Genomic DNA, 17,389 nt, shown 5'->3' on the forward strand with positions numbered 1-17,389 from the left:
TTTCTAGAGATATTTCTTAGTTCTTCAAAAATCCTCCTCCGTATCTTCCCCATATATGTCATTTTTCCGTAGGTTAATTATCAGAGGTAGTGATCTCTTAAAATAGATAGTTTTCCTTAATTCCTTATCCTGAAGCTCCTCGGCATGCCTCACACATTTGGCCCAGTCTTCTTGAGTAACATTATCAATAACATTGTGGAGAAGAGTTTCAACATCAGCAATGTTATTGTATGATTTTTTGCAGCAGCTTCTCCTTTGACTAGAGACTTAGGTCGATGACGCATCGACCCCGCGCGACCAGGTAGGGAAGTATCGATAACGGGTTGTGTTGCATGCATATTCCTACTGTCAGCGACATTTATTGCCCAACCACTCAGTTTAAAATGAGCCGACTTTAACAAAAGTAGATTCATGTAGTCATTAAGTCATTTCATGGCATTTCTTTCTCGTACTCTGTATTCCCATTTTCGTTATTTTCTGAATTTTGGTTGACAGCTGACAAAACATATCGTTCTCATCTGTGAGTTGTGACTACGGTAGCTTCCCTCCCCACCAGCTTCCTACCGCCCGTGGTCGCAAGTTGTAAACCGCGCGGCGCCAATCTTCGCCATTTTGTTTTTCTTGAAAACCGCATTGTCGGCACCCGTGTTGGAGTGCTTATAATTGTGAAGTTTTTAGTTTTTATTGCGATAATTGAGTGTATTTCAATACTTGGTTGTTATTTAATTTGATTTTTTCTAAGATGTCGGATCGAGAGGTAAGAATAACTTATTTGTGATACAATAGGACTTAGCTACTGTCCCCGAATTCAATTGTTATTTTGCCGGTGGCTTTAAACGCGTGGTATTTTACCATATTTAATGTGCTCATTTCAGAGGAGCCGTTCTAGAACTCGTAATGGGTCTCGCGAGCCTGTACCAAAGCCTCCAGCCATGTCTCGCCATAGCAGAAGCCGGTCTAGAACACCTCCCCCGCCTAAATCATCAAGTCGAAAATACAGGAGCCCGTAAGTCCGATGATTTTTTCTAGTCACCTCGTGTATTTTAAATTAAATTTTAGACAGAGAAGCAGTTATTGCCTGACACTGTTAAACATTTCCGTAGCATTTTTTATCGATGTAACCTCGCTGTCAAGGCAACAAATTGCGCAACGATCAAACAATTTTAAAAAGCTAATTTGATGACAACTCAAAGATTTAATTTAAACATTAAGATTTCACCTTATACTATGGAACTGAAAACAACTTAAACATAATAATTGATTTTTAAAATATTTGTAAATACATGAAATCACTCAACAGCATTTCTGTTATTTGGAAATAAATTTGATGTTTAAACAACATCTTTATCAGTACCATTAACATTGTATTGGTGATAAGGCTTGTAAAATTTTATGATTACTAAAATGCCAGTGATTTTATAGCTCAATACCAGAAACTATTAATATTCATACAAATGCATACTATTGATAAACATTGTAATAAACGTCAATTTAACCTGCCCAAGTTTTGGTTTAAATCATTTTAAACATTGTTTGACGACAGCAACTGCCAAAACCTACTATCTCATTAAGGTACTAATGAGTACCATGTGATGGTTCATAATATGGATGATACTCTAGGTCGCGTTCCCGCTCGGTGTCACCACGTCGCTACCGTTCAGCCCGCTACTCACGCTCTCGCTCCCGGTCATATTCGCGAGGCCGGTCCCACTCTCACAGCCCTATGTCATCCAGGCGCCGGCATACTGGTGACCGGGTGAGTCTGGTTAGTAATTTGAATAGACTCCGGACGTTTCTTCTTTGCTCACAAAAATGGATGCTTGCTTCCTATTTGTATTGTTGCCATAGCAACAGTATATTTTGTAACATTAAGGGTCTGTTTCACAATGTATGGATAAAGGACCAAATAGCTATGCAACACATAAATTATTTGGAAGATAAATTGTGCTATTTTGACATTCATCGGTCTCATAACTTATGATGGACTTTATGTGACGAATAGCGCTATCTGACAGTCGTGAAACGCAACAATAGTGTTTACCCTACCAATAAGTAATAAATAGCTAATTTGGAAGTTATGTAGAACTTATCCGTACATTGTGAAACAGGCCCTTAATGTTGATAATCACATAAAATTATATGAAACAATCATACAAAATAGTAAAAGTATTCTATTTATGACAATCACAATAATGGTTTGGTAACACATAGGAAGAATGAGCCGTAACCATGTGTTATTAAAGTTATTAAATTTTTAATAGCTTTTTGACAATGGAATCCATTGTTGAGCAATGAAAAAACGTCCTTGAAAGTTTAGAATAGAAATGTATTTTAAATAATTTTTTATATGTATTTACTTGTACTGATAAATGTAAAATTATAGATTAATTGTGATCTATCTAGTTGGTTATATAGAACAAATTACTAAGTAGAAATGTAAAATTGTATTTTAGAATTGTGTTCTAACATTACTTTCTTTTACCCCAGATAGTGGAGATTAAGAAGAACTGGTTGTGGGAACAGCCTGGTGTTTCAGACGCCTTGATTTTCGTATAAATTTTGAATGTTCTGCATAGTGATATTATTTGTCTGAGTAATAGCTCAGTAAAGCATGTCTCAAGTCTCATCCTAGTCTTGGGGAATGTATAAAACTGGTTTGATAGATATATTTTCTATATCTTTGATTTAATCCTTTTTAAATTTTTGTCTGAACCTACAAAATTATTATTTTATACACATGCATTTAGAATTAAAAAAATTGACAGATTTTTATGTGGCTGAAGGCCATATTAGTGGTGATTTCTTTTATAAAACTGAAACTACACAGGCTAATGTGTTTTAAAGACACCAGACTAGCCTGTGTAATATCCATATCACAATTTTTAGGGCTTGATGTTTTCAGGAGAACCCAACACCGTCCCGTTGTCTGGGAGTGTTTGGGCTAAGTTTGTACACCACCGAACAACAAATTCACCACATTTTCTCCAAATTTGGGAATGTTGACAAAGTTCAAGTAGTTATTGATGCAAAGGTATGTACATTAGATATTAACTAAATATCCTCTTTAATTTACGTATATTTTTTTTTTACTTTTTATGAATGCTATTTAAAAATATGAAATAGGAAATAATACACAAGTTCATCAATTTGGTACATATATTCATAGGCTCTATAAAATATATTACCAAAAAATGCATTTTAAGTCATTGATTAAAAGTTTATAATGTATGTAAATTACATTCAAATTATTGTATTAATACATAGGATTAAATTTATGACCTTGGTTGTAGCAACCATTTAGCTATTGCGACATTAAGGGTGGGTTGTTTCAAACCATTTGCTATCGTAACTTACGTTCGTTAAAATTTGACAGACACGTATGAACTTTAACGTCTGTTAACTTGTTAGCGTTGCTTCATTGTCAAAAAATGAGTTCGTCATTGCTAATGGGGTTGCCTGTTTGCGTAACGCTATTTTGACCTAATGTTTTATGGGATTTTTTTTTAGTAATAACAACATTGATAAAAACAATGTCATTTGAAACATTCTGTCAAGTTTGACATCGATGTTTATTGTTTTGTACGAAAGGATAATTAAAAAGTGTTTAATTTTAATATAAATAATGGAAACCTTTTCGCCAAAGTAAGTATAAAGCTATTATTATATTGCATGAATTGTATATGCGCAAAGTATATATGTCACCGTAAAATTGTAAAAACCGTTAGATTGTAATCTATCTCGCGAGATTGTAAACTGTCGAAAGATTGTCAACTCAACATACTGCTTGCAATTTAACGTATTATTATTCGGTAGTTATATGAAATTGTTGGGAAGTAAAATTAATCTGTAATTGACCAAAGAAGTTTGAATGATAACTAAGTTAGTGTAGTACAATCTACCGAATACCGATAACCGATAACCGATAGATTACAATCTAACGGTTTTTACAATTTTACGTTAACATATATATTATATTGAGAGATATAGTTAGAAGTGTATTTATTTACGTGACTCATTGACTTTCAGAGAACGTTCGGTAAATTTTGGAAAAGAAGAGGACAGATTTAGAAATTTAATAGTAAAACATAAACACATATTATTTCATAAAAAGACAGACAGTACTAACAATTTGCAAAAAAAAGAGGGCATGGAGTGCGATTCATGCAGGATTTAATGCCCTTTCAGATAATAAATATGAAAAAGAAATTTTTGAGGTGCGTGTTCAACATCTAAATGAGAAGAGGAAGAACGATGAAATCATTTTTAAACTACAAGAAAAAAAATTACTTACTGTTAATTATACTAAAGGGATGTAAGATTATATGAAACTGCCCTTTCTAATTTAAAATGTATGAAAAGTGGTACTTATTTACCTTTACAATAAAAAATAAACTTACTATAACTTGTTTATGATCAGAATTGCTTGAAACTTAGTATAAATGCTCTTCAAAATAATTAAAGTTGTGTGTATCAATGTTATAAAATTAGTGTAAAAAATAATAAAAACTGTAAAAAAATAGATTTTTAAGATGAATTAATTCTTATGTGCATAGGCAGGCTTAACTATGTAATGTTATAATTCGGTAATAAAAAGGCATATTATTTTTGTCAAACATTTTATTTCTCCACCAAAAGCATGCAATAGCTATATATTATACAGTATATAATATGTTAATCCTTCACCATATTTCACATCCATACCATAAAATAGTTATAATCTGAAAATAAGACAGCTTTAAAATTATAATTTGAGATTTGTTTTCTTTGAAGTTAAAAATAATCTAAATATTAACATACCTTGCAAAATAATAATAATTAAACTATGTATCCCACATATTAGAATAAAATTGAATTTAGAGAAAACTAGTTTTCTGTTTGTTGTCAATGAAGTTAACTTTGGTCTAAATTAATAAAATCTGTAGGCTGTAATTCAGTTAGTAAAGGCATATTATTTTTGTCAAATATTTTATTTCTTTACCAAAGGCATGCAATAAGCAATATAAACAGTATAGAATATGTTAGTCCTTCACCATACCACCCATACACCCATGCCATAAAAAAGTTATAATCTGAAATATAAGACATCTTTAATATTAAATTTGCAATTTATTTTTTTAAGTCAAAAATAATCGTAATATTAACATACCTTGCAAAATAATTATTAATCAAACCATCTCTAATATTAAATTCAGAGGAAACAGAGTTTAGAAAGTACGAACTACGAAGTTACAAACCAAAATTTGACGATTACCAATGGTTCGAGCACTGGTTAACGTAAGCGTAACTTTTTAACGAACGTAAGCTGTCATAGATGGTGAATCAACACTTTTTTTGTTTAACGTTCGTTAGCGCCATATTTAACGGTTACGTGTCCGTCAAAATTTGTTTTTTTTTTTTTTTTTTTTTTACTTGGGGAAATGCATTGCGCATACCCCACCGCGGTGCGACTGCTTAGTGCGGGAGGGTTATGTGGGACTCGCGAATGTGCATACCCACTAAAACCCCAAGGCGCCACCAACAATCGCCTTAGGCGGGATGCGGTAACAGCAGAGCCTTATCCGCTTCCCGACATGCGATGCGGCGGTTGTGTCCGCCTCTCCCCGCCCATTGTTGATTTGTGAAGATATTTGACACAGCAAGTATCCTTCACAGATCGGGCCATACGCTTTTAGGAATAGCTAGGGGAGATCGGGTCCAGTGCTTGCAGGGATGGATCACCATCCCTTCTTTTGAACGCATGGACCCCTGCTTCCCCGCTTGGGCACTCTTTAGGTGGCGAGGATTTGACGGGCCTGCGGTTTCTTTCGCCGCCGCGGACGGGTTCCGGGACAAAGCTCCCTGGTTCTTCCCGCTTCTTCTTTGACTTTCATGACCGACTCGCAGAAATTATAGAAGATTTTCCACGAGCCGTCATTTCCTGCGCTCAATATGGCTTTCACTACGTTTGGCAGAGTTGCGTCCTCGCCCTGGAGGGCATCTAACAAAGGTCTCCTTTCCGCTTCCCATGCTGGGCAGTCCCTAAGTGTATGCAGGGCGTCGTCCCGGCTGTCTCCGACACAGTGGTGACAGGTTGGTGACTCCTCACACCCTACTACTTTGTGCAGATAGCTACCAAAACATCCGTGTCCGGACAGCATCTGCACAAGTCGATAGCTGAGGTGACCCCAGCGCCTCTTTACCCAAAGTTGAAGCAAAGGTCTGAGGGCTTCGGTAGTATATTTACCGGCACTCGCATCCGCCAGCTCTCTTTCCCACTCGCCTAACAATTCCTGGTCTTCTAAGGCTCGCCACGCGTTTAATTGTTCCAGTGTGGGGTTATCCCCTTTTTCCCGAGCTTCGGCCCTCCTCCAATATACTTCGCTAAAAGCAGCCGCATCGAGATGCCATGGCGCGGTACCGGCTATAACACACACTGCGTCATAAGACACAGTGCGGTACGCCCTCGCAATCCTGGCAGCGACCACTCGCTGCGACTGCCTGAGTATTGTGCGATTGTACCCGGTCAGTTTGTCGGCCCATATGGGACACCCGTACAGTGCTTTTGCCCGGATCGCATTTGCGTATAAGAGGCGACACCCCCCACTCGGCCCGCCGAGGTTTGGCATTATGCGCGAGAGCATGTTTGCGGTGGCGGTGAGCTTAGGGGCAAGTGCCACGAAGTGTGGTCTGAAAGTCCACCGTGGGTCAAGGATCAGCCCAAGGTATTTGAGCGAAGTACCGACCCGGATAGATACTCCGCCGACGATGATGTCTACGTCTTGAGGTGGAGCTTTTCTGTGGCCGTAGAAGCATATAGCTTCTGATTTCTGAAGGGCGACAACAAGGCCGAGCTTCTTGATTTCCGAAACCACCCGAGCTACTCCAGCTGTCGCTCGGAGGTGCGCTTCCTTAAAATCTTCTCCAATAGCGACCACGAGGGTGTCGTCTGCATAGCATATAGTTGACACTCCAGGGACTAGTTTCGCTCGCAGCACCCTATCGTAACCTATGTTCCAAAGAAGGGGGCCAAGAACCGAGCCTTGTGGGACGCCGCACTTGATGAGGTGACTCCCTATGCCATTTTGTTTCGGGAAGATAACACGGCGGCCGTTGAGGTACGATGCTACACATTTTCTTATATAGGCCGGTAAGCCGTGGTGGCGAAGGCCGTCCGCGATACAGTCCCATGGCAAGGAATTGAAAGCGTTCGCGATGTCTAACGATACCGCGAAAACCACTCTGCCCCGTGACACCTGCTCCTCGCAGACGCTTCGCAGGCGCGCAATTGCGTCGATCGTTGACCTATGTTTCCGGAAGCCAAATTGAGCCTCATGTATGTTTGGTCCTATAGTTTCCAAATGATTGTAAATCCGACCGGCAATAATACGCTCGAAGAGCTTGCCGGCTTCATCTAGGAGAACTATAGGTCGATACGCTGATGGTGACTCTGTAGGTTTTCCACCTTTTTTTAGAAGAACTAGCAACCCAGTCTTCCATGTCGACGGAAAGAGGCCATTTCTAAGACATTTCGTGAGTAGGCCTCGAAAGCGCATGTCAAGACCAGCGTCGAGGGCCAGAGCTAACACTCGTCCGTGCATGCCATCGGGACCAGGTGCAGTTTTTTTAGTGGTCATGCGTGTTATTGCTGTCTTCAGCTCCGAAGGAGATACTTCAGACACTGTGACACTGTGTTCCGTGGTCGTCTCATGTGGGGAGCTCAGGGCGTCGCGTTCAGGAAAAAGTTCCGCAACCACTGTGCTGAGCAGTTCCGGCTCCATGTTTTTCGTGAGTGGCGGGGCCCACGAGCGCAGCTTGTTTGTGACAATCTGATACGGGCGTCCCCAGGGATCCCGCTCCAGGGTGTCAAGCAGTTCTTGCCATGCTTTCTTTTTTGCTTCGGCGATACCTATTCGCAGCGCCAGTTTTGCATCTCGGTATACGCTATATGCTTGTTTTTCCTCTTCTATGCGAATTGGTCGCCTTCTGCGAGTCCTGGTGTAGCCTCGACGAGCTGCTACACAAGCAATCCGCAACTGGGCGAGTTCTGCCGACCACCAGAATACACTGGTCCGGTGAGCTCCAGGGCGTCTTCTTTGCATTGCAGCATCCGCGATGCAAGTCATTGCGCCACGAAACCACTCTGCCTCTTCCTCTGGATCTACGGAGGCTGGGATCGGGCACCAGGCCTGCACAATCGTAGCCAATTCCGCCTGTTCCTTGTTAAGACTCCCAAGTGCCCATTTTGGGCCCAGTTCTGACGGGTCCGAGCTAGGATTGGCCGACGGAGAGAGAGTGCGGAAGCGGATATACCGGTGGTCCGAAAGCGTCTCAACCCCCGTCAGGACCTCCCAGTCCTGAACACGGCACGAAAGATGGGGGCTCGTGAACGTCACATCCACAATAGATTCTCCGTTTATTCGAACACACGTAGCTTCAGAGCCCCTGTTAGCCACTACCAAACAATGCGCTGCTGCCCAGTCCACCAACGCTTTTCCTCGTGGGCTGGACACCTGTGAACCCCAGGCCACAGACTTTGCATTCAGATCCCCAGCGATGACTAAATGTCTCGGATGGCTCCATTGCACCAGGCTTCCCAGTTCGTTTAGGAAGGCCTCAAATTCAGCCAGCGAGCGATTGGGGGAGAAGTAGGTACTCGCGATACACATTTTGCTACCCAACTTTGCTGCCACATAGCCGTGGCCTTTTCGAACTGGGCCAATGCAGGGCGAGCCATCTGCCGGTGTAACGATAATTGCGGCCAGACCGTCGAGGTCGCCAACCCAGTTCGTTTTTTCGGGTATTAAGTAGGGCTCGGAAATTATACCAATGTTGATATTCCACTGCGCTAGACTCTGGTACAGTAGGTCTTGTGCAGCAGCGCAGTGGTTTAGGTTGCTCTGAAGAAACCGTAGGGCCATGTTAATTTGCTGCGGTTTCTATGACCTCCATACGCGCATTGTTGCGCGGAGACTTTGCGGGCGTCTTTTTTTTAGGTGACGAGCGGCGCCTGGGTACTCTCACACTGGGAGCTGTGCAGCTGTTGCCACCTAGCCTGTGATCCGCTTTCCTACCGGCCTCGTCGCAGAGTAGGCACTTGGGTTTTTCACTGCAGGAGGCTGCCCTGTGACCGGCTTGACCGCAGCGAAAACACAGTTGGCTACGATCAGTATCGGACATGCAGCGGCTAGCTACGTGCCCGATTTGTAAGCAGCGAAAACACCGTAGCTCTCTTGGCTTTGCAACACTAATATTTGCCGCAACCCATCCGACAAAGAAACGCCCTGCTAAGAGTTTTTTGGCGGCCGTTACGGGGCAGTTAGCCCACGCTGCGCCAAGACCCGATCTATCTTGTCGTATTCGGCTGATCCTTATTTGATCAGCCGGGCACTCTCCCTTCGCCGCAATCGCCTCGCGCAATTCATCCGCTGTAATAGAGTCGTCCAGGCCAGAGATGCGGACATCGGCGCATCGGACGGGCCGTGTAATCTTGATTCCGCTGTCACTCAGTACTGTTTTGAGTCGGTTGGCTAAGGTATCGGCTTTTTCCCCACTGCCGGCTCCGGGGATCTGAATTATCGTGGCTCCTGTTGCCGCTCGGCGAAACTTAACGCCCTCAATTCCAGCCTCCTTCAGATCTATTTTAGCCCGTGCTTCTTTTAGGGCAGCGGCGTAGGTAACACCCTTAGCTTCAGCGTCTTTAGACAAAGTGAGCACAATTGCAGCGGTACGAGGTGCCTTTAGCTTGGGCAGTGTCCTGGGTGGGGGCTTTTCAGCCTTCGATGTTGCCGACTTTGGAGCTCTCACATTTTTTTGCGTCGCCGTTGCTGCCTTTTGCCTTTTTTTAGTAACCATCGTCCAATTTTCTTCATTGGTGGTGGTCAGCGAGGGCCAGGAGTGTGGCAATACAATGGCACTAGCGGGAGAGGAGACAGGTGTATTTCTTTCAAACATTTCCATCCTCGGTGCGTTTGCCAAACGGTTTTGCTCATTATTTCCAACGGCAAGCGTCTGCACGGTTGCCTTTCCCCGTTTTGTTTTCGAAGCTGCAGCTGACATCGGTGATTTGGAAGGTGGTTTCGCCTTACCTTTTTTGCTCTTTTTACTCTCAGTCGGAAGGGGAAGGGCTGGCGTCTCCAAGTTGGGCCTTGACCCGAGATCCTTAAATTGCGCATTGATATGCTCACCTACCTGTCGGAGGATCCGAGCCTCCAGTTCGTCTACATTGACAGCTGGGTGGTCCTTCGGAGCTTGCAAGATCGACCTCAGCTCGCGCATCTCGCCTTGTAGTAAATTAAGTTGTGCACGGAGGCGTTCATTTTCTAGCTGCAGAGCTCGAGTTTCATCCGACAGCGTTTGCACGGCCAGATTATCAGCATCCGTTCTGATTGCTACAACTGCCTTTTTAAGAGCGGCTACAAAGGTACCTTTTAGGTTCATAGAACACCTGGCCACTTTTTCTACGGCAGCCAGGTTTTCTTCGATGCGTCTTCTGGCGTTTCCAACCGTACCTGTCTCAGTGGGTTTCTCGTTAAGAGCCGCGAGTTCCGCCTCGGCTTCACTTTCTCTCTCTACTCTCCGGGCTCTTTGGTATCCCGCTTTCGTGCGTTCGTGCGAAAGGATAGGGGTGTCGCTGCAGCTACTCTCCTCGTCATCCTGTCTCGTTCTCTTTCGGGGTCGCCAGAAGCGCGACTTCTCCCCTGGGGTGCAAGGAGCCTCACCTAGTCCTCGAGGACTCTGTTGATTGTGTGTCGAGCTTATGCTTAACATGGAGCTTGTTGAGTCTGAGCTCATATTGTCAGCCATGGCGAAGGTCCAGGTTGCACTTCGCACCGGTGATGGACATGAAGTGCGCTGGACGATCTCATTGCTTTCCCTTATTGCGATCTCTCCTTGTGTAGAAGGTGTTGCAAAAGCGCCTGAGCACTCATCCAACCGCCCGCTACAGTCCGTAAGCTTGTTCATTATTTCCGTATTATTGCCAGGTCGTGGGTTTTTGGGATCTATCGCATGGTCGTGGTCCGCCCCCAGAATACGATGCGGACCGGATGCCATGACCACTTGGTCATGGGAGGGATTTGACCCTCCTGGGGTAGTCTTTACTTTTCCGTTACTTTCCATGCTTTGAGGTGCTTTTAATTTTTAAGGAGGGTTAGCTCCCCTCTTTAGTGCCCTAGTGACCGGGTTTAAACCCCCCGGTCATGCATCCCATCGCCGGGAACCAAAACTTGGGATTCAGGAGACCTGTATACGGACAAAGTATACATAGAGATACACGTTGTAGTCATAATAAAAGCGCGGGTACGGCAGACCAATGTAGGCCGTGGAAGGGTCAGCCGCGCATAGGACGCACAGTATGAATAATCGTTTGTCCTCCACCTTGGCTTCGCATGCAACGAAGCAGCACAAGAACATTATACAGACGGACGTAAAACACCACTCTCCGCCAGCCCATTCAAGGGAGGAGGAAACTCAGATACAAATAACACCAATACAAGTACACACCGTTGCCGGATAAAGGGAAGCGGGTAATACAAATAACGAGCACGCACACAACGCTCCACAAACCAGCCTGTTGAGGAGCAGGGAGCACATTGAGACACGAACAAGACAAAACACAAAGCGCCGAAAAACGCCCGGACAGCTAAAGCGCCCTCTACCCGGCCGCATCTCGCGTGGTTCTTCTAAAGAGAACCTGTCGGGAGCGGCTAATAACGTCGTGGTGGTCCCATTTGCTTTCCAGCAGCACATTCAGGCTTACGCCCCGTGCCGCCGGTACTGAGCCCTCCCGCCACGACAAGGCTGGACCCCGCGGAACTACATAGTTCCGCGGTGGGAGGGGTCAAAATTTGTTGATGCAACCCACCCTTAAATCTTTGTACCTTGAATTAAAAGCATATTATAGCTACTTAACGCCCAGTTCGGATATAAAAAATTCCTTTAAATATCATGTAGATATTGTGACTTGACTCGGCTACTAAAAACATAGCTTTCTTATTGTTTGTTTACAATCATACAAATCACCTTTTGTTTATAGATATTGGCTAAGTAGGTAGGCGTGTAGCAACTGTGTTTCTATTCAGAATATGTGTCTCTTTACCTTTGCTTGTAACAACATCCGTATATAACAAGGAAATTAGTGTGGTGCTCTGAATGTTACATATACTCTTAATGCATTATTTTTAGACTGGCCGTTCCCGTGGATTCTGCTTTGTATATTTTGAGTCGCAAGAGGATGCTAAGGTGGCAAAGAACGAGTGCACTGGCATGGAAATAGACGGCAGACGGATTAGGGTTGATTTCTCAATCACACAAAGAGCACATACTCCTACACCAGGGATATATATGGGCAAGCCCACACAGTAAGTAAAAAAATATAAGTAATAACAAATTATATAAATTCATTTTCATATAAATATTTGAGTTAAAATAGTACAATTAGTTATTTTATGTGAATATGGGGTATAGTATGTACAAGAAATAAAACTGATAATGAATTTTAGTTAACTTTTGAGTTCTATCGCTTTTTTTTCTAAGTCAGCATAACATGTACTGAATATAAAGCGAGTAAAAAAAGTCATTACTTAAGCAATCAACCATTAAAATGTACTTTAAAATTATAAAAGTTATAACCAACATAGAAATGCTTGTATGAAACCATTCTTCTACGAGTTTCCTTACTGTTGGAAGAGTAATTGAGTAGATTTAGAGAGGGCAGACTTAAAGTCAGGTCAGCTCACTAAAGGCCTACTTTTACAGAATAATATCAATTCAATCAAAACATTTTTTTAATTATTGCATGAATAAAAAAGCTTTTTGTTTGCACTCATACAAACTTCCATTCCATTATTGGAGTCCATCTTGGATGATAATATATTATAATTCTCTAAAGTCTGTGATTTTGTATGAAATAAAGATACAATTTATTGTGAATTGTTGAATATGTGTATCATGCAAAATTATAATATAATAATTTAAATTAAATTAAATTTAAATTAATAAAAAAAACTTTAAATTTAATATTATAATTTAAAGTTTTTTTTAAAGGAATTTTTGAGATGTAGATTATTTGCCTTCGTCTTTCTTAACCTAACATTCTTTTGTAGTTTGAACCGAGGTGACAATGGCTATGAAAGACGTCGGGACCGAGAGTGAGTATAATCTTAAAGGAATATATTCTCTTTAAATACTTTTATGATAGTGATTTTTTTATTGCTCAGCACTTTATTAATAACACTGGATTTTTTTGTTAAATTTAATTAAACATTTTTGATTTAATTTTTTGTAAGCATTTTAATATTGTTAATTCATCAAGAAGCAATTCCTAGTATACTACACTTAGTGTATGATAACGACTCTTCACACAATGTACACAAATTTCAGCGACTACTACTACCGCGGCGGTGGTGGTGGCGGCGGCGGCGGAGGCGGCGGTGGCGGCGGCGGCTACAGAGAGCGAGACTACTACGCGAGAGGATACCGGCACCGATCTCCGTCGCCGCACTACCGCAGGTCGCGGCGCTACGAGAGGGAGCGGTCCTATTCGCCACGTAAGTACCACCCTTAGCGGTACTCTGACATTTTGACATTGTATATATATATATAAATTCACAAATTACTTGACTTGTGTTATGTGTCCCTATATAATTTAAAAAATGATAACCATGGTAACCAATATAGTGCTTTATTTGATATTGTATGACAGAATGTATTAAAAATTGTGTTTTTTCTACTAATTATAATAAATATAAAGCGAGGTTTAAGACTTCATTATCTATAATTTGACATAGTTATCATATTGTAAATATTGCCCAAAAATATACTAGTTATATTTATTCTAAATAATTTGTATCAGTTTTAAATAGTCTATTAATAATCACTTTCGCTATTTTTACATTCAACTTATGTTCTACAGAAGTTCGGACAATGTGAAATTGTTCTAGAGTACTCCTGATAATTGCTTCTTAAATAAATGACTGAAAGCCAAAACTTACGAACAATATTTGTATAAAAAAACTAGTAGTCTGGGCTGAAAGAGAGCCGGTTGTAAATGCGGGACTAATATGATTCTAATTTACGCGTCTTTTTAATTAATTATATACAGTAATCCGCCCTAATACGCGTTTTCGTATAACGCGATTTCCTTGCCCCTTATAACGCGGAGATTTCTCAAGTTATATTTTAGTAGTGTGAAATTTATAATGATTTGTCAACCCGTTTCAATTGTGTTATAAAATTAAACTTAAAAAACTTTTATTAAATGTGTGTTCCTAGTTTTTGAATTATTCAAAAAATATGACACTATAGCATTGTCAATATAAAAAAAGGTAATTTAGTACTCTTGCTACCTCTAATCTTACGACGGTGTTCTTTCCGCAAAGACTCAAATAACTAAGTTTACAAATGTTTTTGAAAGATTTTGTGCTTTTTGTTCTTAAAATTTCAATAATTAATTCCCTTTTGCTCTATATTTTATTAGTTAATCGCATTTGACACTATTGTTAACCATTTCATATAATATAATCCCCAAATTAATTTAGATCTCCACCACCCTAAGCATTGTTTACACTCTTAAGGTAAGTATTATTCAGGTTGCTGGAGATTTTAGAACATATCCATATAGGTACATATATGTATTGTAGTAAATGTTTGGTATGTATATATTTATAGTATAGCGATGCCCGTCTCCAGTATAATAGTCGCGTGTCGGCGTGTATCGTGTATTACATGGGTTTTTGACTTTGCAGGTCGGTATTAGGTTCGCGACGTGACGTCACTTCAGCCATAACTTTTAGCACCCAAAGCCGGCCATTGCATTTATTGAACCTGCCCTCGGCTCGGCACCGAGTGCGGGTGCGATGAGGGTCCTTAGTTGTAAGCAGCGCTCAGACGCCACTAGATGTACTTCTAATAAAGATTAACATTAAAGCTAATATTGATTTTGTTTGTTTGAAAAGGTATTGAAACAAGAAGTAAAGGATGAAGTTCCTTGAAAAACTAACTGTGTTGAAGTTTTGAATGTTTGAAATGTATCGGTGGCCGGACTGCGCCGAATTCTGCCTGAGCGAATTAAAAGAGTATGATCACGTGAAGCACGGAAGATCGCCCTCAGATCATAGTCTTTACATACGTTTACACACACAGATATTTTTTAAGCGACTCGTGCGTATTTCTATTCGATTCCGTAGATGTAATTATATTTAGTTTGGTGATATTGCATTCTAGTGTAGACTTTGTGAACGAGTTGTTAATAAATAATGATTTTTCCAAGTCATGGCTCTTCATGGTTCATTCTGCCCACCCGCTCTATCCATACTATCCTATCCGTCTGTTTATTCTGGGCTTCGGATGGATCACATTCGGCCTATCTATCAATATATAAGAATTATAAGCTTGTATTCAAAAACGTTAAAGATCTGACAGACATGTTCGGAGTCCACAGAGATTAACGTTTTTGAATACGAGCCGTAGTTGGGAAAACTATTTATGTATGATATTATCATTAGCATTCAAATTCAGTATTTCTAGATTTCATTGTAGGGTAGATTAAAAAACTCATGTATTTATTACTTTTATTCTCAGTACACATACATGTTAACAAAAAATCTCACTATCGGGTTTTCAAGTTCTTAATATATGTATAGAAGTATAAATAAATATAGCATATAATTGGCACTTCTTTCTACGTGGAATGCGGTGATTTAGAACGAAGTAGATAACTAATTTCACATTTTGGACGCCTCGTTTCTCTAGAGCAAAATCTTAAATAACCAACCAAACAATCTTTTCTTAACAAATTTCGACAACCGTCTCGATCGATTAGCGCTTTTATCTGTACCTATAAGTGAGATTCTGAAACGAGAACGAAGACTCCATATACGATACATTTTTGGCGCACGACAGTCATCGCTATTTCTCCTTTCTGATCTTAGGGGTAGTGTTTTACATATTCACTATTTAAGTTTGTGCTTCAGTGAATTTTGAACCATCAACCTTTTTAAACTTGGGTTTAAAATACAAGGATACGGTAACTCACCCTAATATTGAACAATAACAAATAATAAAAAGTATGAATAAAAAAACATAAATTCTACAAACAATTCTTCAACACGCGCAGTTTAAGAAATGCAACATAATACTGCAGTAACAAAAAAATTAAACATAATTTAAACTATCTTATTCTAAGCATTACTCGACTTGAATTCAATCAAATGTCAATACAAATACAAAATGCCTTAAACAACCATAAATAAGTAATAACTAGATCAAAGAGCTGCAAAAGATTGGAGCAAAGGAGTCCTGACGACGCTAATAGGAATGGTAAGGACGTTGTAGGTAAAGGTTAATAAAATGTACACTTAAAACGACACGACTGAGGGTTGCCATGTTTCGTACTTCAAAATTCTATCATCGGTTCACCTTGAAGGACATGTCAAGTTTGATATTGACCATGATATTCAAATTTAGTGAGTTTCCATACTCTGTCCACTGGCACATTAAATTTCGTTTAAGTCTTAAGAATTCGATGGCCTACTGAATAAGGAAATTTTAAACCCAGGGCCTATGTCCTAGACGAACTAAACCTACTTAGCGAGCATAGTACGAATATAATATCATTCTTAGCCTCAAACTAAATCTAAACTAAAAAGCTACAAGACGGCAAGCTTGAGCAGACTAGCTATAAAGAATGGCCGGAACAAGCTAGTAATAGCATTTTCACTTTACAAAATGGCTGGAATTACTGCATAACAAAACATCGGACGAATTGCAATAAAACTATCAAATGTAAATAAACATTTTTAGATGGCATCAAAGATATGTACGGATCCTGTTTATTCTACATAGGTATATGGCGCACCGACCTTTGAAAAGAGATTTAAGAAGAGTTTCATAAAGTCAATGTCGTCTGAAGTAAAACCAGAGACAAATTAATAGAGTGCGAAAGAGTCTCTTCTCTTGACAAAGATAAAGTGCAAAAATTTGCTTCGAGTAACAGTAAAGACCAAGAAAACTACGCTTTTCTAGAAGATATTTGAGTCTTTGTTATAGGGTTAAAACTACATTAAGAGTATTTCTATAGGAAGGAAGTCAATAGCCATATAAAATCAAACATTTACATTCCTAGTGAAACTAAAAATTCTAGCCTATACTAATTGTATCTACAATCACTAATATCCGAATACACAAAACTTTCAAAATAATAACTCGTCAATTAAACGACACAGTTAAGTAGTATATTTTGAGTACATACTCAAGTTATTTTATTGTCCAGATTCAATTACGTCTGAACACATTTTTTTATAAATAAAATTTAGACGAAATAAATATCGTAAATATAAAGTAATGTATGATTTAAATATTGTTTGGAATGTAAAGATTAAAAATACCTTCAATAAAATATAAATTACAAATG

The 17,389-nt window shown here is 40.2% G+C and overlaps 1 protein-coding gene and 2 long non-coding RNA genes across 7 annotated transcripts; 2 read left to right on the forward strand and 1 right to left on the reverse strand.

Annotated features, from left to right (window-relative positions):
- Positions 1-548: 548 nt before the first annotated feature.
- LOC125049177 (transformer-2 protein homolog alpha) lies at positions 549-15,246 on the forward strand. 5 transcript variants are annotated; one of them, XR_007116959.1, is made up of 9 exons: positions 550-757; positions 876-1,006; positions 1,621-1,765; positions 2,903-3,031; positions 12,163-12,338; positions 13,083-13,127; positions 13,360-13,526; positions 14,724-14,850; positions 14,934-15,246. XR_007116959.1 is itself a non-coding variant. In XM_047648323.1 (8 exons), exons 1-8 carry the CDS (start codon positions 743-745, stop codon positions 14,732-14,734), a joined length of 819 nt encoding a protein of 272 aa, XP_047504279.1. In that variant the 5' UTR covers positions 550-742; the 3' UTR covers positions 14,735-15,246. The 5 variants fall into 5 exon arrangements, 3 of the variants coding, with proteins under 3 accessions (XP_047504279.1, XP_047504277.1, XP_047504278.1); XR_007116958.1 differs by having other exon boundaries at positions 549-757; positions 13,360-14,850; XM_047648323.1 differs by having other exon boundaries at positions 14,724-15,246.
- LOC125049181 lies at positions 3,318-4,079 on the forward strand. The gene is made up of 2 exons (XR_007116960.1): positions 3,318-3,642; positions 4,027-4,079. It is a non-coding gene; the product is annotated as an uncharacterized LOC125049181 (long non-coding RNA).
- LOC125049182 lies at positions 4,600-5,381 on the reverse strand. The gene is made up of 2 exons (XR_007116961.1): positions 5,147-5,381; positions 4,600-5,069 (listed from the first exon to the last, which is right to left on the reverse strand). It is a non-coding gene; the product is annotated as an uncharacterized LOC125049182 (long non-coding RNA).
- Positions 15,247-17,389: the final 2,143 nt, after the last annotated feature.

Source organism: Pieris napi, chromosome 4 (genome assembly GCF_905475465.1).
Source record: "Pieris napi chromosome 4, ilPieNapi1.2, whole genome shotgun sequence".
NCBI lineage: Eukaryota > Metazoa > Arthropoda > Insecta > Lepidoptera > Pieridae > Pieris > Pieris napi.

Bases quoted from the DNA above. Each gene is read 5' to 3' on its own strand.
- LOC125049177 (XM_047648321.1), top strand. The intron at 1,766-2,902 runs GTTAGTAATTTG...TGATGTTTTCAG, and splicing joins CTGGTGACCGGGTGAGTCTG to GAGAACCCAACACCGTCCCG. The intron at 13,527-14,933 runs GTAAGTACCACC...TTGTTTGAAAAG, and splicing joins GGAGCGGTCCTATTCGCCAC to GTATTGAAACAAGAAGTAAA.